Source organism: Ascaphus truei, chromosome 9 (assembly GCF_040206685.1).
Source record: "Ascaphus truei isolate aAscTru1 chromosome 9, aAscTru1.hap1, whole genome shotgun sequence".
In the NCBI taxonomy this organism is placed as follows: Eukaryota; Metazoa; Chordata; class Amphibia; order Anura; family Ascaphidae; genus Ascaphus; species Ascaphus truei.
The window spans coordinates 6,075,819-6,096,564 of record NC_134491.1 but is presented as its reverse complement, the minus strand read 5'-3'; the positions used below and the strand labels follow the sequence as shown (position 1 = coordinate 6,096,564).

The following is a 20,746-nucleotide window of genomic DNA, read 5'->3' as shown; positions in this document are numbered from 1 at the left end:
GTAATATGTAGCGAGTCACGTCTCCAGGTTGTCTCTGGGTGGTTAGGTGGGCAACCTCAGATGTGTTGCTACTGCAAATTGGTAACGGAATGGGACATTTGGTCGCGGCTGCGACCAAATGGCCGCCGGCATTTGGCCACAGACGGACTCTCCACCCCGGCCGATCCACTGCTGGAATCCCCACTGCCGGCCGCTTGTATGGTAAGTTTTATGACTGTTTAGGGTAGGCGGTTAATTTAAGGGCTTTAGTGGTTAGGGTAGGGGGTTAATTTAAGGGCTTTAGTGGTTAGGGTAGGGGGTTTAGGCACTTACCTGAGCGGCTAAGTGTACGGCGACAGGTTCCAGTGGCGGGGTGAGTCGCGGCGAAGTGCTGGCAGTCATTTGGTCGTGGCGAAATGGCCGCGACCAAATGTCCTAGACCACATTAGGTACCTTATTACCAAAGGTCATTTTCCCAAGTTCAAAACATTGTGATATGATCAGCTCTGGTCACAGAACATAGGGTGGGAGTTCTGTTATTTATCATGCACCGTGTGGGCTCTGTAGCTCAGCCCGTCATTCCCCTGATGTAATCCGTAGGGATATTACCTCCTTCAAATGTTTTCACAAAGACGGCAGGATATTAGGCACCAGTGAAATCAGAGTATGGAAAATGTTTAGTTACAGCTTGTTAATGCTGCTGTTCCTCTCTCTCCGCACCTCTCACTACCCACTCTCTCCCCCATCTATCTCTCTCTCCCCCCATCTATCCCTCTCTCCCCTCTCTCCCTCCCCACTCTCTCCCCTCCTCTCACTACCCCCTCTCTTTCTTTCCCCCATCTATCTCTCTCCCCCCCTCTCTCCCGTCCTCCCACTACCCCCTCTTTCTTTTCCCCATCTATCTCTCTCCCCCTCTCTTCCCACCTCTCTCCCTCCCCACTCTCTTACCCTCTCTCCCCCCACTTCTCTCTACCCCCTCTCTTTTTCTCTCCCCCTCTCCATCACCTCTCCCTCTATCCCTCTAGCCCTCTCCCTCTTTTATCCAGTTTAGTGGTTGTGTGATCATTCTTTGTATCAAAGTATTTTGACTGCAAACCCACAACCCAAAATATCACCAGATTTATCAAAGCTAACGATCCAATAGTAAATGATTGGGTTTTCTCTGAGGAATCTGCTGCTGGTATTTGCACCATTTTATATCTGGAAGACTTTCACATCTTCCACTTAAGCTGCTGGAAACATACCATCTATGGTGACTTTTCCCCTGGGGGTCTCATTCATGGGAATGTGGTGACAATCTCTTGGGACAAACAATGTCTTTCTAAGTCTATACTTGTATGAGGCTCTGCGCAGTATTAGTAAGAACACTGTATTTTTTTGCAGCCAAAGAAGAACATAAGACGGAGGAAAACAATTTGAGCAAAGCACAGAGCAGGTAAATGAGCGGTGGGCAAGAGAACCAGCAGTGAACTCTTCTCTCCACGGAGCGACACAGGCTGTCCACCAGTGGCTAATTCTAAGCACCTGAAACAGGGTTATCCTGCTGTTCATTTTCATACAATGTCGTTTTAGGGCAGGGGGGTGATCTGGCCGGTGTTTAGGCCACATTCGAGGTCTCATTAAAGGCTCTGATCTCCTGTGCAGTTTGTCATCCTGCCAGACAAGAGCAGGGATATTAAGACAGTAAATTGTGGCTGAGCACAGACCTGCAGCACCCTTGAGGTGAAGGTTTGCTGAACAGCAAATGGCAAAACAGAAAACAAGAATAGTAGGTGGTAATGGCAGCTGCTCCACAACCAAGCAAAGCAACCTCATCACAACCGGGGGGTATTGAGAAAAACACCTTATTTAGCTTTGCCAACAGCTTTCTTAAACATTTTGCTTTCAAATTACTCAAACTTACATCTCTGCTTAAAAGTGGGAAACATTCATCCTGTTACATTACGAAAGCTTCTCGCACTCTTTTTGCTTTGAAAAAGTAATAATAGAATACAAGACCATGGCCCCTTAAATATGATATATATGTCTGTGTGTATATATGTGTGTGTGTGTGTATATGTATATATATATATATATATATATGTGTGTGTGTGTGTATATATGTATGTCCACAATGTGAGTTTCCTAAGAAATGCTTCATAACTCATCCCTGACAGCTGCAAACTTTGTCATCTCTTCAGTTAGCAATGTATTTCTAACAAATACAAATAAATATATATATATATATATATATATATATACATATATATATATATATATACCATGCTACTGCACTCTTAAGATTTAGGGTTTTATTAAACATCTCTTGAATTATGAAATGCTGTCAAACGACAAATAGTAGACAATGTGTTGCATGGCTGAGTGCTTTCAATTTATTTGAGTCCATGTGTTTTGTGAGACATTTACATAAGCAGATTTGGCTCCGAGTGCAGGAGGCAGGAATAAGACGATACTTGTAGGAATGAGTGTTTGATGGTAGGAAGTCATTGCAATTATTGGTGTCTTGTCTGCAGAGCCAGAAACAGGCCGTGTGAGGGGGGTGGGTGGGGAACATAACGTCTCCCCGGGGGATCTTGTTTGCTGACAGCTCCATTTCCCGCTCCCAGCTTTGAAGAAACAGTCGGATATTTTGGGTTGAAGCCAAAGGCCGGCGAAAAGGATATCAACCCCAACTCCTTCTTCACGGTGTGGTATGAATTCTGCGGTGACTTCAAGGGCGTGTGGAAGCGAGAGAGCAAAGTCCTCTCCGCAGAAAGGTACGTTTCCAATCAAGATCCTTCCTTGCATTACAGAGCATCTGGGACGCCCAAATTATGCTCACTCATTCCACAGGCGCCTTTGTTTTCTTTTCGGATCAAATGGACATCAAGGGAAGGTGATTCCCCCCCAGGGCTCCAGAGGGAACCCACTAGCGGCCGCCTGTCCTCACGGAAAGATAAACACGCCAGATCCGATAAGTTACACTTTTCTTTATCACTTCCAATTACTTGCTAGTAAAATGAAAGGAGACCTCTGCTAATTTGGAACAGATTCCTCAGCCTTTGCTGCTGCATTTTTTTCATTGTCTTTCGTGTCTGCGTTACACGGAACAAGCTGGGATTAGCTGTGACAGTCAGCGCCGAGGAGCCCCGTATTTTGCTTCATGTGGGCTCGTGCACTGCAAGAATTAACACTGCGGTGGCCGAGGTGTTGCCATGGAGCCCCAAACCCTAATAGAAAAGCGCTGTATCATCTGCTGCACATTAGGATATTTTGGCATTGATCAAAAAAAAAAATTCCCCGAAATTACTCAGACGCATCAACAAGAGGGGGTGGGCTTTTGTGCTCAAATCCAACACGATTTTTAACCTTTTTGCTGCCAGAGGCGTTTGCAGTGCATTGCAGCACAATATGTTACTGGCCTGCTAACAGCCAAGGGGTTTCGGGCAAGAAAAGACTTACAGTAAGAGTGGATGTGACTTTTGTATCTCATCTCCTGAGTTCGCAGATAGGAGTGTAGCAACCCATTACAAGGGCCAAAGCAACAGCACTACAGAATAAACCCAAGGGATATGGGAAGCCCATGTCTCATTACACATAAAGTCCACACAGCTACATTTATCTGAACTGCTGTATGCATAGATTTCATATAAACCAGCGGTCCGCGTGGGGGGAGCTGCACGCTCAGGGCTGCTCTATAGAACGGCAGCTTCACTGCTAATAAACGATAGGAGAGTTTGACTCCTCTCTGGCTCCACCTCTCGTGATTTATCGAGGTCAGTGAAGATAGTTGGCTACAAGGGGTCCTCATTATACAGTTTATTTCTAAACGGAGTACGTCTGATAACTGTTCACTCCGCTGAACACGCACGCTACCACCTCCCTGACACCTAGGTGGGCCCCACCAGCTTCTCTGCGAACCCATCTGTGTATTATACATTTATTTATATTGGTCTAATAAAAGACTTGTTGATTCCAGCATATTACGGTGCCCTCCTCTATCCGAGCTTTCCTCCTTCAATGTCGGACGGACGTCTCGCTCCGCAGTAAAACTGGAAACTGAGCAGCGTGAGCCACTGTGGCATTTATTTTATTGACTTGAATAAATCAATTAAGAGATTTAAATAGTGTAAAGCAGTGCGGTGGGAAAAGGGTAGCCAGATGCATTTAATAGTCTGTAGCTGAATCTGCAGTCTCCTTTGGGACATGTAAAACCCCAGCAGCACAGCGGTGATGTTTTTTAAGTGGCACCATGTTATTGCTGAAATTTCCAGATGATTATACACAGCTTCCTTTGATGGAATATAAAGTAGATACAGGAGCAAAGTCAGGGAGCAGATAAAAGTACATGCTAGGGTTGTTTTCTAACATGTCCCAAGCCTGTTCAGTTGCTTTTATTGTTTTATTCAAAGCCCAGACCCCGATTCTTCATACTCCCCCCCCCTACCCCCTGTTGCAACACAGGAGAAAACACACTTAGCACTGTGAAGATGTTCTGGGTTATATGTAAATCTCTTAGCTCCGGGGTTTTTTGCACACGGAAGACGAATAAAAGCCTGTCTGACAGATGCAATACCAACAGTAACAGACCTGTGCGTCAGACCGGTTTAGTAAAATCGCAAGGAAAAGAACAACGATGTAGTTACCAAAGAAGGTGGCAGGTATTGTGAGGACTACAAAGACAACGTTTATCAAGTCTAGGCAGACATGGAAAAAAGGAAGATGGACAGCGAGGTCAGGCAGAAGGAGGCTAAGCAGATAATCAGATGTGCAACGGCCAAACAGAAGAGAAAATAGCCCTGTCAGTAAAGAAGGGGGCAAAACCTTTTTTAGGCATATGAGGAAAAAAACACAAGGTGAAATTGTAAGAAACAAGAGGACAGCCATGTTGAGGGAATATTAGAAAACATTTCTAATTATTTTCACTCGGTCTGTACAGGTGAAGGAGAGAAGGAGAGGAGGAGAGAAGGAGAGAAGGAGAGGAGGAGAGGCACCACAGTGGGATCACAGGAATATAAATGGAAAGGGGCTGGACACAAGTTCATTTACAGATGAGAAAGTTCTACTGGAGCTTTCAAAACTGAATGTGGGCAAGTCAATGGGGCTTCATGGGATACATCCAAGGGGTAGGCTGGCAACACCATTAACAGAACTAGTTAACCAGTCACTATTAACAGGTGTTAATTCCTGTGAGCGCAATGTCAGTAGTGAGGTAATTGCTGGTAATTGTTGGAAACATCGCTGAAAGATAGAATTGTTGATTATTGAATGTCCCGCAACTTACAAGATCCCAGGCAGCACTGATTTACTGGGGGGAGATCATGTGGGACAAATCGAATTGATTTTTTCTTGACTGGATGACTACGGTCAAGATCAGGGTGGAGCAGTAGACGTAGTGTATCTGGATTTTAGTAAGGCCTTTGACACTCCCACATAGAAAACTGATAAATGAGTTTCAGTAATTGGGATTGGATTCTAAGATGGTTGAATGGATATGACGTTGGTTGTAGGATAAGCAACACAGAGTTGTGGTAAATGGTGTACTTTCAGAGGAGAGGAAGCTGGTGGTTGGAGTATCTCAGAGATCTGTACTGGGACCTGTACTCTTTTTAATATCATTTTGTAATGTCACTAATAACGATATTAAAGACAAAGTGTGCCTTTTTGCAGATGACTAAAAGATCTGCAACAGTGTTGACACTCCATGGGGGTGAACTAAATGATTAATGATCTAGGTAAAATCAAGGAATGGTCAAGAGTGTGGCAATTACAATGTAATGCCAAGAAGTGCAAGAAAAAATGCATTTGAGTCATTTAAAGGCAGAATACATCATTCATGGCATTGTATTGCCAACTATTAGAAAGGAACATGGGAGTCATGATTTCAGCTGACTTAAAAGTAGGCGAGCGATTGTAACAAAGCAATGGGGAAAGTCAGCAGGATGTTAGGTTGTATTGGGGAGAGGTGGTGATGCCACTTTATAGATCATTGATGAGATCTCCAGTAGAGTATTGTGTTCAGTTCTGGAGTCCAGATCTCCAGAAGGAAATAAATACATTGGAGATTGTTCAAAGAATGGCTACTAAAATGGTGCATGATTTACATCATAAAACTTACCAGGAAAAGCTGAAGGACCTTGATACAGTATGTACAGCTTACAGGCGAGAAATGAGAGGAGCGGCATGATAGAAATGTTTTAGAACCCAATGAGTTTCAACAGTTCCGGAAAAAAGTATATTTCAGAGAAGGAGAAATGCTAGAATAAGAGGTCATGCTCTAAATCTGGAGGGTGGCCGGTTCTGCAGAAGTATGAGGAACTACTTTTTTCATGGAAAGGGTGGGAAATTAATGGAATAGCCACCCAAGAGAGGTTGTAGAGGCTAATACAGTAAAGGGAATTTGAAAAACACAAGGCTAAATATTTTTACAAAAAGCCAAGAATCAAATGGGGGGTCTGAGGTTTTACAGCAGATGGGAAAATGGGCAGACACGGGGGGCCACATTTTTATCTGCTGTTAAATTCTATTCTATTTTTTTTTCCCCCAATCTTTTTCCTTTATTGGAAACAAACAGGGAACATATACAGATACATTGCGTTCATTTGCACATAACATATAGACTACAATCATTGAAACCAATAAAGCATTTTCATTTTTTGTTGGGGGCGGGGAGGGGGCTGACAGGGGCGGGGGAAGGGGGTAGTGTGGTAGATAAACAGAGGGGGGAGGGAAAGGTCTGGGGGGGAGGGGAGGGGTCGGGGGAGGGGGGAAGAGGAGTGGCCGACTCCTTTTCATCCTTCTCCCGCAGGAGGGATCAACTGGTTCGGGTGCTTATTTGTGGGAGAGTTGGGCCTCTGCGGTCTAGCCATGGCCCCCAGGTGTTGTAGAACTGGGGGATTTTCTGTGTGAGCATGGCCGTAAGTTTTTCCATGGTCATAACCGTGGTAATTCTTTTAGTGACCGTATTTTTTGAGGGTGCTTTTACCTGCTTCCAAGCAGCTCGATAGAGCACCTTGCAGCAGTTAGAATGGCGGAGATAAGTGTGTTTAGGGGAGCGGGAGGACCATCAACTTGTTTTCCTAACAGAAAGGTCAGAGGGTCCAGGGGAATTTCCAGCCCCGAGGTTTCACAGAGTAGTTTCTGGATCTTAGACCAGAACCCCTGGATCTCTGGGCATGGCCAACAAATGTGGGCCATGTCTCCTCTTTGACCACATCCCCTCCAGCACAGATCTGGCGTGCCGGGGAACATCTGGCTCAGTCTACTCGGGGTTAGGTACCACTGGAATAGAATTTTGTAGATATTTTCTTTTGTGATGGGGCAAATTGAGGTCTTGGATGCTGCCTCCCAGACGTCCTTCCAATCATCCATAACTAGTTGTAGGTTACGGTCTGCACACCACTTTTGCATGGCTTGGGTTCTCCGATGTTGGCTCTAACCCCCTATAGATCTCTGAGATCAATCCCTTCTGGTAACAACCCTTGATGCAGAGGGACTCAAATTTGGTCGGTTTGGGAAATTTGGCGGTTTGGGAGAGCGCTATAAGAAAGTGCCTAATTTGAAGGAATTTAAACGGTTTGAGGTCTTGTACTTGAAATTTACCTCGGAGCTCCTGGAGGGACAGAATTTCCTCTCTTTAGCAAGTCTGCTACCCTTCTAATATTGAGGTCAAATTCTATATTTTTTTTAATGTCCTTTCAGAGTAAAATTATCTGTGGATCCCTGTGCTGATTTCTGCGTTGTATCTTCCCTGGTGAAACAAAGCACTATGAGCACAAAACACAGTTTATTTAACAGTTACTTTTGCTTTATTCCTTCTGTGGTGAGGAAAGGGTTAAGCCTTTTCTAGGACACACTTGTCCCCTATTTTGACGTACCGAGATGTCCGATAGGTGGGGGGTGTTTTATGCTGAACAACATGACACTGTTCCTGTGCAGATATCGGTTCGGTGAATGTTTATTTGGGAAGTAAACAGCACGAGAGTTCTTGGCGTTCCTGTGAGTGAGACATTTGTTGAAGGTGGTTCTTGATTACATTAAAAAGAGAACAGTGATTTATAGATATACAAATGAATATATAATGCTGCCTGCTGCAAGTTAATGGGGGCATTCATCAGATTGTTGCTCCAGTTTGTATTTCGTTAGATAAAATACAAATACTTCCAGTTTGGACAGGTCCTGCAGATCCTGGCGCTGTTTCCCTTTGTTCCTTTGATCTGTGCAACTGGCCGTTCTGGATGCCAGTGGGTCATCGTTCTGTTCTCATTGCTGTGATTGTTGGTAGTGTGTAATTAGGAGGAATCATTTAGCTCCCCGTGCTTTTTGCTCTGGACTCTGTGTGCGGTATTACGCAGAGTGAGGTGTAATTAAGGCTCCTGTTAGAACATGGAATTTCTCAGGCCAGCCATGCTGTTTTCATTACAAAGTCTGGTGATGAGTTGACACTGAAAGTCCTCCTTTTGAACAATCGCACGTGGCACATGCTCATATTTCACGCTTACTCACGTTCCAAGGCTCCTCCTGACTCCTCCTATCGTGGATGCTAGTTCCCGGAGAGAGCAGAATCTGTCCAGGACTCGCGCAGTCCGAGTGCAGCATCACTGCCAATGACACTGGGCGTCTACCAGTCATCTTTAATGATTATTAAAAGCAGTAGAACCCTTGACAAGCCAGCTACAATAGGTTACACAGTTACATAGATGAGGTTGAAAAAAGACATATGTCCATTAAGTTCAACCTATGCTAAATTTAGACTACAGTTACTTATCAAATATTTGTATTTATAGTATTTTGATGTAGAGGAAGGCAAACAAAAAACCCCAGTGACATAACATCCAATGATCTCATAAGCGGATAAATACATTCCTTCCTGGCTCCAATAATGGCAATCAGATGACTCCCTGGATCAACATCCTTCCCATTTTTACTTATTCGGTATATCCCTGTATACCTTTCCTTTCTAAAAAATATGCCCAAGCTTCTTTTAAAGATATATATTGTATCTGCCATCACAGTGTCCATGGGTAATGAATTCCACACTGTAACTGCCCTTACTGTAAAGAACCCTTTCCTTTGTTGCTGGTGAAATCTCCTTTTCTCCAAACTTGAGGGATGGCCCTGAGTCCTTTGTACGGCCCTGGGGATAAATAGTTATTTTGAAAGCTCCTTGTACTGTCCCCGAATAAATTTGTATATAGTTATCATATCCCCTCTTAGACGCCTCTTTACTAATGTAAACAAATCTAAATGAGCTAGTCTCTCATCATAAATCAGATTTTCCATCCCCGTTATTAATTTGGTGGCTTTTTGCACATTTTCTAGTTCCATAATGTCTTTGTTATGGAGTGGTGTTCAAAACGGTACTCCATATTCATGGTGTGGTCTTACTAACGCTTTATAGAGGGGCATAATTATGCTTATTTAACCTTCCATACATTCCCCGTTTGAATTGACATAGTCCTGGAATGCTAGTAATTCCCACTCTACAGGTAACCATAGTGGTGTTTGGAGGGGTTATGGGGCTTTAGCAATACGCAAGTGGAGTTAGCAGCTGTAAGTGTCGGGCACCGGTATAGTGATACTGGTTTGGGCGTCCATTCTGCATGTAAGAGAATCACTGATTAATAACAGTTTTTTAAAGGAAAAGATGAATGGAGAAAAACGGAGCACTGGAACAGCCAGAAAGAATACTGAGTGCGCGTTACCCATAAAAGTATGATCATTTATTGGTCATGCAGAAAAAACGGAGGTTTCCCCCTGCCACCCCCACATACGCATTTCGGGCCGTAGCGCTTTATCAAGGCTGTACCTACCTATCTAAACCTACATATATATCTATCAATTGGTACCTCACGGGTTGCCCCTATTGGAACTTTCATACTTTTTCATATGTCATCTTATTGTTCTGAGCACCACACAAAAATCTTTTTCGTTTTGTGTTTTTTTAAATAATCTGATTATGAGTTGGGCAGAGGATGCTACTAACTGCGTTACTGTAGGTGCTGTTATTTGGAGCCTTATAATGAGCAGGAGCCCTCTGGCTTAATCCCTGATAACTTCCTTCTCCAGGGAGCAGCAGCCGCTGCTCACAGCTCCCTGTGCAGAGTACTTTCTGAATATACACTGTGCTCATAAGTAACGGGACCCCTTTTATTTTTCATCAATCACTAAGTTTTCATTAAAAGTATGTCTGTCGTGGAAAAGGTTAATATGGTAAAATCCTGTATTCAAAACGATGTGTCAAATGAAGACCAAACTGTATTTGCCTGGTTTCCCACAGATATATACGTCTATAGAGTGATAGATATCAAGTCCAGTGGTTAACCAGCGATCATTATTGTAAGCTAAACAAAGTAAGGATGTGTTCAGAGCCCCCCCCCGCTCCCCCTCCTCTCCCCCTCCCATCCCCCATCCTCCACCCCCCACCCCTCAACCCACTCTCCCTCCCCCCCCCCCCCTTCACCCACATACTGGTTATGGAAAAGGTTAATATGGCAAATTCCTATCTTTATAACTATATGTTAAATGAAGAAGAAACGGTGTTTCCTACAGATATATAGGTCTATACAGAGATAGATATCAAGTCCAGTAGTTAACCAGCGAACATAATTATAAGCTAAATAAAATAAGGATGCTTTCATAGTCCACCCCTCCTTCTCCCGTCTCCCCCCTCTCTCCCTCCCTCCCCCATCTCCCTCCCTCCCCCATCTCCCGCCTTTTCCCCTCCCCACTTCTCCCTTCTCCCCTCCCCATGCCCCCTCGCCCTCCTCCCCCCTCCTCACCCTGCATTCTGGTTATAGAAAAAGTTAATATGTTAATATCCTGAATTTAAAATGATGTGCTAAATGAAGCACAAACTGTATTTACCTGGTTTCTCAAGGATATATATGTCTATAGTGATAGATATTAAGTACAGGAGTTAACCAGCGATCATAATTATAAGCTAAGCAAAATAAGGATGTGTTCAGAGTCCTCCCCTCCTCCCTTACCCCGCATTATGGTTATGGAAAAGGTTAATATGTTAATATCCAGTACTCAAAGTTATATGTCAAATGAAGAACAAATTATACTTATCTGGTTTTTCACAGATATATATGTCTCTAGAGTGATAGATACCAAGTACAAGGGTAAACCTGTGACCATAATTATAAGCGAAACAAAATAAGGATGTGTTCAGAGTCCCTCTTCCCTATCCCTTCCTCTCCCCACTCACCCCTCCGTTCTCCCCGCTGTCCCCTTCACCCCTCCCTCACTTCCCCCTCTCCTCCCCCAAACAAAAACATCAATGTTAACACCAGGCAACAAACAAACCAAAATACATGGTACCCTAATCGAAATACTCGCTGACGAGGTGGGGAACTGTCCACTAACTCAAAGGAGGGTCTCCTGACCACCCTTCCGCTGACACTGGATTCCCGGAATCGGGGGTGTCTCCAAAGGGATTTATACCCTAAAGGCCAGTCACTTGGATGACTGGCTCTCTCGTTTTGGGGCTTTTTCTATGCCCCCCTTGTTTTTCTATTCTTCTTGTCTTAACCCCTGTGTACTTTCCCCCCCTTCCCTCCCCGACCCCCCCCCTTCCCCGCAGCCGCAAAAATCCATGAGGATGAGGTGATCCAAGATCACAAACTCGGAAAATCTTTTGAAAAATATAAAGACCCCTCCAGTCTTAGTTTCTCAATTTATTGTCACTAACTATGGCTAACTCCACCTCTATAAAACTTACATGTATATCACTGAATGTTAAAGGGCTACATAATAATGGGAAAAGGAGATTAGCGCTCCAGGAACTTAAAAGATCAAGAGGAGATGTAGTCTTCCTCCAAGAGACTAATTTTGGTATCTCCGATCCTCCTAACACATTCAGAAATATTTTCCCACAGGCATTCTATTCTTCGTTTAGCAGTAAGAAAAGAGGGGCGGCAATCTTAATTAGGAAGGGTGTTCCCTTCAGTGTAGAAAAAACATTTACAGATCCAGAAGGTAGATACCTGATAGTTCGCGGATCCCTCTCCGGCTCCGCAGTCACCTTAGTAAATCTCTATTCGCCAAACGAGAACCAGACAGATTTTCTGGAAACTGTACTCTAAACAATTGAACCAGAATACCTGTGCTCCCTGATAGTGGGAGGTGACCTAAATATGGTTCTCAACCTTAAGGTAGATAAATCTTCTGTCCCAGGACAGTCTCACTCCCTTCATATTCAGAGAACAGCAAAACAATTCAGAGATATAATATGGGACTTCTCACTGACAGACATATGGAGAGCTCAACATCAGGGCCAGGGGCCAGAGCGATTACACCTTCTATCCCCCCCCTCACCAGACCTACTCTAGAATAGATTATCTATTTGCAACCAAAAATATTCTCCAGGCCTCGTCGCGTGCAGATATACTGTAGGTCCTATCACATGGTCGGACCACGCGCTAATTGATCTCACTCTCACCCTCCCCTTTGTCAAAAACTATTCTTTTTGTTGGAGATTAAATGACTCCCTTCTCAATCACCCTGAAATAGAATGCAGAATTAAACAAGCAATATTAACAGGGACTCCGCGTCCTCCCCGACAATGCTCTGGGAAGCCGATAATGCCACAATCATGGGTGATTTCATTTCCATAGCATCCCACAAGAAAAAATCCAAACTAAAAAAATACAAAGAACTAACCGATAAAATTACACACCTAGAGCAACTACATAAAACTAACCCAACAAAGAAACTGTACAAATCCTTGGTCGCGGCTAGATCAGAACTAAGACAACTTCAATTGGAAGACGTGGAGAAAGCCCTGAAATGGACTAATCAGAGATATTATGACAAGGGAAATAAGGTGGATAAACTACTTGCAAATAAGCTGATGGGGGTGTGGGTGAGATCACAAATAACGGCAATCAAAGTTAAAAAGGGCAATATTGTATACGACAAGAAGAAAATCGCACAGGAATTCACTAAATTCTATACAAAATTATACAACTTGAATTCCTCTAAGGGCACATCACAGCCGCAGAATTCTGAGGCTATAATTAAGTATTTAGAAAAATGTAATCTCCCCCAACTAACCGAGGAGGAATCCGGAGCCTTAAACGGAAAGATTACCAAGACTGAACTTGCAGAAGCAGTCAAGACATTAAAAGTATCTAAATCTCCTGGCCCGGATGGATTCACCAACGTCTATTATAAAAGGTTTTTGCCTGTTCTCTCTCCATATCTAGTTGCAATGTATAATTCCTTCCTAGGGGGAAAACCAATTCCCGTAACTGTCAACCGCTAATCTGGCCATTATTCATAGAGAGGGTAATGATCCCATGCAATGTGGGAGCTACCGCCCAATCTCTCTTCTAAACAACGATCTGAAATTATACAGCAAAATCCTGGCGAATAGGCAAAATCCTTGCCAAGATTGATTCATGTCGACCAGGTGGGATTTGTGTCGGGTAGACAAGCTTCGGATAACACTCGGAAAATAATAAATTTAGTGGACCATGTTCGACTCACTGGAACCAGAGCTATTCTTCTAAGTCTCAATGCAGAGAAGGCGTTCGACAGAATAGACTGGGTATTCTTAGACAAAACAATGCAGAAATTCGGATTTAAAGATTCGTTTTTAGAGGGAGTACGAGCATTATGTCAAAACCCGACGGCTGTAGTTAAACTCCCAGGAAATGGGCCAGACCCAATAAGAATCAAAAATGGCACAAGACAGGGATGTCCATTGTCCCCTATTCTTTTCGCTTTAACGATTGAACCCCTAGCTGCAATTATAAGATCAGATAAAAATATCCAAGGAATAGAAATCGGTAAAACGAACTACAAAATTTCCCTATTTGCAGATGATATTATCCTAACGTCAACCAGCCCTCAAACCTCCCTGCCCAATCTGCAAAAAACCCTGTTGGATTTTGGGAGAATCTCAGGGTATAAAATCAATAATAGGTCAGAGGCTCTAAATTTGAATCTTCCGGACCCTGAGGTTAAGCTGTTAAAGCTGAATTATAATTACAGATGGAGTTCCTCTCATATTAAATATTTGGGAGTATATATGACCAGGCTCTACCACTCTCTATACCAAAGCAATTACCATCCACTATTTGATAAGATTAAAAAAAGATTTGACGAGCTGGGAAGGTCTCCAGGTGTCTTGAATCAGGAGAATAGTTTCAGTGAAAATGAATATACTTCCAAGATTATTATATTATATTACTTCCAGACACTGCCAGTCAGGATCCCTGGGTCCGAATTAAAAAACCTAGAAAATAAAATATTCCACTATATCTGGCAGGGCAAAAGGCCCAGAACAGCTAGACCAGTCATGCTAACATCGAAGATGAGGGGGGGATGGGGGGGCTGGGTAGTCTCAGACATCTTAAAATATTACCAAGCCGCTCAATTATGACAAGCGGTGATGTGGAATGCCGACCCAACACATCATTGCTGGTTGGCTGTTGAATCTCAGTACGCCAGAACGTCTTCTCTGCAAACATCCCTGTGGGCCGCGGAAAAAAAAGATCTACAGGCTAAATTGTTTGAGCTGGGTCCGATGAGGTGCACATGGGAAGTATGGAACAAATTAAAGCGCAAATTCAAATTAATATCAACCAACTCGCAACCTACCCCACTTTTTAATAATCCAAGTTTCCCTCCGGGATATCATACTAAACAATTTGACCAATTCAAAGAGAAAAACATTAAGACAATTGCCGACTTATTACATAATGGAACATTTCTAAGCTTTCAGGAGCTACAAACCAAATACGAGACTCCTGATCTCTCTATGTTTAAATACTTACAGATTCGGCACTTTCTCCAAAAAATCTCCCCGGAATTGGAATTTCCTCCTGTCTCTCAAATTTTGAAGCACTATGCAGAAGAGGTACCTATCAAAAAGGCCTGATCACAAAAATATATGCGGGTATAGAGTCCGCAGTGGACTCGCCCGATCATAATTACATACTCAAATGGGCGTCGACCTGAACATAGTAATTGATAGAGATGACTGGGAGGATATTTTGGAGTGTGCTGCAAAGACCTCTATCTGTACCACAATCAAAGAGAATATTTACAAAATCCTATCTCATTGCTATCTCACACCGAGTCGTCTGAAGCAGATCTACCCGGCAACATCAGAATTGTGTTGGATGGGGCTGTGGGCAGAGAGGTGACATGGTTCACATTTGGTGGTCATGTCCAGAGATTCAGAAGTTTTGAGCCGTTGTCCAAACTATCATTAAAGATGTGACAGGCCTCTCTATTTCTGTGGAGCCATTGACTTTTCTCCTTGCAAAGCCAGTAGCAGATATCAGCCGGCCCATGGGACAACTAGTGTCATCTATACTAACAGCTGCTAGGTGTGCCGTGGCAGCGTCCCGGAAGAAAATAGCGCCCCCCTCAAGGCGAACTGTAGAAAGCAGAATAACCACCGAGGTGATGCTTATGGAAAAAATGACAGCCTTCCTAAAACATTCAACCGACGAATTCCATAAAACATGGGGCCCGTGGCTGGAAATCAGTTAATTGATTAGTAGTAATTTACCAAAAACTAAATACAAATGATTAAAAACAGATGTCTGAGTCGGACGTGGGGAGGGGCACTTACCCCACCCGATCCCTCTCTTTACCTCCACCCATTCCGTCCCCCCCTCCTTCCTCTTCCCCCTCCAGTCCCTCCTTGTCGTCTCGTCTCTTTCTGTTGACGTTCCCTGTCTCTGCTTCTTTCTTCCCCCAACATAGTGTATATATATATATATATATATATATATTACTCAGTAAGAGCCGATCCCTCAACGTGGACCGAAATAGGCCGGATCCAAGGTCTAAATTACCTGCAGCTTGAGTATAACCGGAGTGGTAGTGCTCCACTAAGACTGTTTTGAATTTCTACTTAATACTACTATTTGGTAGAGGATAATGTTTAGACGGTCATATTGTTGGATATACAGTATTATGTCAATTACTTGTACTATGTTGAAAACTAATAAAAACTATCTGGAAAAAAAATGATATGTCTGTCACAGGAGATTATAACATTTAAGAATTATTTGATAATCTAATAAATATTCTTTGGAATTGATGCCGGCGTGATGACCTCATCAAGTGCAGAGTAACAAAATGTTTATCGAAGAAGATAAACACATTAGGAACACTTATATAAATGTATCCTGATAAAGGATGGTCGCGAAGAGAACTGAAAAAACGAATTAGTAAAACAACGTATGGTTGAAGAGGTGGGAGCAGCTGGATCAGCGCGTTACCGATGATGCAATCAGACAGCGGCGTTCTCGTCTCCAGGCGAGCGTTTCAGCCGAAGGAGGGGATTTTGAATTCTCTCTCTCATGTGTTTCAGACTCCGTTTGGCTCAGGAGTCGGTCAACAAACTGACAGGGGAGAAGAAGGTGGAGACCAAGAAGATTAACCCTGCAGCGAGCCTGGTAATTATTGTAAAACCACCATTAGATATCGAGGTCACCCACATTTTGTCACTGTCGCCTGTACCTGAGTGTCCTGTGAAATGCTGCCGGTTCCCCTCCTCGCTGTGCGTGAGCAGCTCTTACGTTAAGATGACACTTACACTGCGATAAATACGATTTTAATATGTAACGCCTCCCCGAGATCTCATGAATATAGTCTGCCCCACAGCACAGTCGCCGGTACATAGTAAGTTATATATTTTCTGATTCCCCTGTATACTGGGAAGTATAGGGGGAAGCACATGTATACTGGGAGATATAGGAGGAGGAAGCCCCTGTATACTGGGAGGTATAGGAGTAAGTCCCTGTATACTGGGAGGTATAGGAGGAGGAAGTCCCTGTATACTGGGAGGTATAGGAGGAGGAATCCTCTGTTATACAGGGAGGTATAGGGGGAGCTCCTGTATACTGGGAGGTATAGTTGGGAGCCCAGTATACCGGGAGGTATAGGAGGAGGAAGTCCCTGTATACTGGGAGGTATGGGAGGAGGAAGCCCCTATATACAGGGAGTTACAGGAGGAGGAAGCCACTGTTATACAGGGAAGTATAGGGGGAGCCCCTGTATACTGTGAGGTATGGGAGAAGGAAGCCCCTGTATACTGGGAGGTATAGGGGGAGCCCCTGTTATACTGGGAGGCATAGGAGGAAGCCCCTTTTTAATTGGGAGGTGTAGGGTGTCGCCCTTATATACTGGGAGGTGTAGGGTATCGCCCTGTATACTGGGAAGTATAAGGGGGGCCCCTGTATACTGGGAGGTATAGGAGGAACCCCTGTATATTACGAGGTATATACTGAAGTACACTGTTCACCAGCATAGTATTAAGGGAGATATACAATATTAGTGGATCAGCATCTTCCCGAGCAGCACTCGCATACAGAATCTGATCCAGTCTGTGCGCTGAACAGGACGTCATTAGGCGGCCTTAACGAGAGATGTCTCTGTGTTATGTCTGGCACAGCAGCCAGTCTGAGAATGCGATTAGGAGGGTGGCTGCACAAGGCCACTTTCTCCAACTTAGTCAAGGCTGTAACTTGGTAGCGAGAGGAAGGGAAACGGCTCAGAGAATTAAATTATTATGTACCAATTAACTACACATACAGTATTTTCCTGCAGTCAAAGGGTTCTAACCGTGAAAATGTGTTATCCAGGTGATAGAGGGGGAAATAAATGTTCCTTTGAACTGAGTTAGTGGACTGTAAGAAACACATACACATATTACATTCCAATAAAAAAAAATGTGTGTGTGTGTATATATATATATATATATATATATATATATATATATATATATATATATATATATATATATATATATATATATATATATATATATATTTAGTTAAGTTATGGTGGGTAAAAAAAGTGACAAAAACCCTCAACAGCAAAACATATAGCAAATGGTCTGCAACCCCGCCTTTCACCATTATCACACAGCAGTTCCACTGCAGGAAGGAATTCTGGGAAATAACGTGCAAATGAGCACACAGTGCCACCTTTAGCTTCAAAACCATAAACATGGTTCCCTATAGGCTTAAGCCTACCTTTGATGGCTATGCATCTTAACTCTGGCTGTGCTCAAAGCTGTGACCATGCAGCAAGCTTAAACCTATAGGGAACTATGTTTATGGTTTTGAAGCAAAATGCGGCACTGTGTGCTCATTTGCATGTCATTTCCCAGAATCCCTTGCTGCAGTGGAAGCGCTGTGTGCTGGGTGATAATGGTGAAAGGCATGGGGGCAAGCCCTGTCCAAGACATGCAAATGAGCATACAGTAATATTTCCATTTGCTACATATATACATACATATATACATACATATATATATTAAATAGAACAAATATCAGTTTATTTTTCCTTGAAATGCAGAAAGAGAGGCTGCGGCAGAAAGAAGCGACAGTCACCGGCAACTGACAGAGGTGCAGGAGCGGGCATCGGGAAGAGATCTCAACTACAGTATCAAACCAGACAGTGACGCCGGCAGCCGGAGAATCTGTCTGAGAAGGTGAGACCAGCAACGAGAAACGGGAGGAACGTGTCATGAACTCCTGTCTGGGACACGGCGAAGGGATTAAAGTGATCCGCAAAGTAATGAACAGGTGAAGAAAGAAAACTATCCCGACAGGTGTACAGCCTGGAAATGATTGCTGGTTGAATGAATGGAAAGTGTATCCTGCCGTGTGTTTGTGTAGAATTCTGCTTGTTATATATACACCAACCGGCGCAGCATCAAAATTTACATCTCTGCATCATGTGTCTGGTGGTACTGGAAGTTTGTATAATTGCTGTATATATACACTGAGGGAGAGAGGAAGCTTCAAACACACACATTGATGTAATATGAAATCTAGGACTCTTCTCACACTCGTCTAAACAAATTGCTGGAAATTTCCTGGGTTTCTTTATTAAATCTATTTGTGTCAAATGTTTTATTTCTGTTATTTTTATAGAATGCACATGTATATTCCTGTATAGAATATTTGATATATATTTATGTATGTATGTAGGTTGCTTCGCAGGGGTTGGTACTGGTTACTGGACTTAACATGAGACATCTCCCTATATGGGATTCCTACATTGAGTTTGGCAGATAGCACCAACTTCTTGTTCAGATCTTCAAAGTAACTTCTGTGAAAACAGAATAACTTGAATTTTCTATAGATGTTGGTCCAGTAAGAAGACTCGCCACCTGCAAAGTACCTCGTATTCTCTTTAACCAAAAACGCTACTAGAACCTTGCACTATGTATGTGTGTTTGTCAGTGTACAGACCTCTGAATTAAAACATCTGTATGTACCACAACTGAATCTGATCTTTGCTTCCCATCCTTATCATGGGACATCCAGTCCTGGTTATTTTCCACTCGGAGGGTTATTTGTCAACACTCAGATGCAACGGGACATCACGGTACAAGCCGCTTCTCCTGGATTAGTTGCTCAATCATTATTTTAAACCTGTCCTGACCACTGAGCGTCCACATCAAGTGATAACGTGCGCAGGAACACACAGCGAGTGATATCGTGCGCAGTAACACAGTGAGCGACATGCGCAGGAACACACAGCGAGTGATATCGTGCGCAGGAACACACAGCGAGTGATATTGTGTGCAGTAACAGAGTGAGTGATATGCGCAGGAACACACAGCGAGTGATAGTGTGTGCAGTAACACACAGCGAGTGATATCATGCGCAATAACACAGTGAGCGACATGCGCAGGAACACACAGCGAGTGATATCATGCGCAGTAACACAGTGAGCGATATGCGCGGGAACACACAGCGAGTGATAGTGTGTGCAGGAACACACAGCGAGTGATATCATGCGCAATAACACAGTGAGCGACATGCGCAGGAACACACAGCGAGTGATAGCGTGCGCAGTAACACAGTGAGCGATATACGCAGGAACACACAGCGAGTGATATCGTGCGCAGTAACACACAGCGAGTGATATCGTGCGCAGTAACAGAGTGAGTGATATGCGCAGTAACACACAGCGAGTGATATTGTGTGCAGTAACAGAGTGAGTGATATGCGCAGTAACACACAGCGAGTGATATTGTGTGCAGTAACAGAGTGAGTGATATGCGCAGTAAGGCTACGCTTATAGTGATGGCGACGTGACGGTCAGGCGACGGTCGCTGGAAAATCAAATAGAGATAACTTCCAGCGATCGCGACCAATCCGTCGCGCTTACTATAAGCACACGCGACGGCGACAATGCATTTGTTTCGCTGCGACGTCGCTGTCATCGGCACTTTAAGCGCAGTCTTACACACAGTGAGCGATATGCGCAGTAACACACACAGTGAGTGATATTGTGTGCAGTAACACACAGCGAGCTATATCATGCGCAGTAACACACACAGTGAGTGATTTTGTGTGCAGTAACACACAGCGAGCTATATCATGCGCAGTAACACACACAGTGAGTGATTTCGTGTGCAGTAACACACTGAGTGATATTGTGTGCAGTAACACACAGCGAGTGATAGCGTGCGCAGTAACACAGAGCGAGCTATATCATGCGCAGTAACACACACAGCGAGTGATATCGTGTGCAGTAACACACTGAGTGATATTGTGTGCAGTAACACACAGCGAGTGATAGCGTGTGCAGTAACACACACCGAGTGATATCGTGCGCAGTAACACACACCGAGTGATATCGTGCGCAGTAACACACAGCGAGTGATATCGTGCGCAGTAACACACACCGAGTGATATTGTGTGCAGTAACACACAGCGAGCGATATCGTGTGCAGTAACACACAGCGAGTGATAGCGTGTGCAGTAACACACAGCGAGTGATATCGTGCGCAGTAACA

The 20,746-nt window shown here is 43.7% G+C and overlaps 1 protein-coding gene across 5 annotated transcripts in view; it reads left to right on the top strand.

The window, feature by feature from the left end:
* The window catches only part of FMN1 (formin 1), a 194,920-nt gene extending 175,699 nt beyond the window's left edge, over positions 1-19,221 (top strand). For all 5 annotated transcript variants that reach the window (XM_075613256.1, XM_075613255.1, XM_075613253.1 and 2 more), the window contains 4 exons: positions 1,363-1,414; positions 2,586-2,735; positions 16,298-16,382; positions 18,289-19,221. In XM_075613256.1, the coding sequence (XP_075469371.1) occupies positions 1,363-1,414; positions 2,586-2,735; positions 16,298-16,382; positions 18,289-18,333 (332 nt within the window). In that variant the 3' untranslated portion in view covers positions 18,334-19,221. The remainder of the gene's footprint in view (positions 1-1,362; positions 1,415-2,585; positions 2,736-16,297; positions 16,383-18,288) is intronic.
* Positions 19,222-20,746: the final 1,525 nt, after the last annotated feature.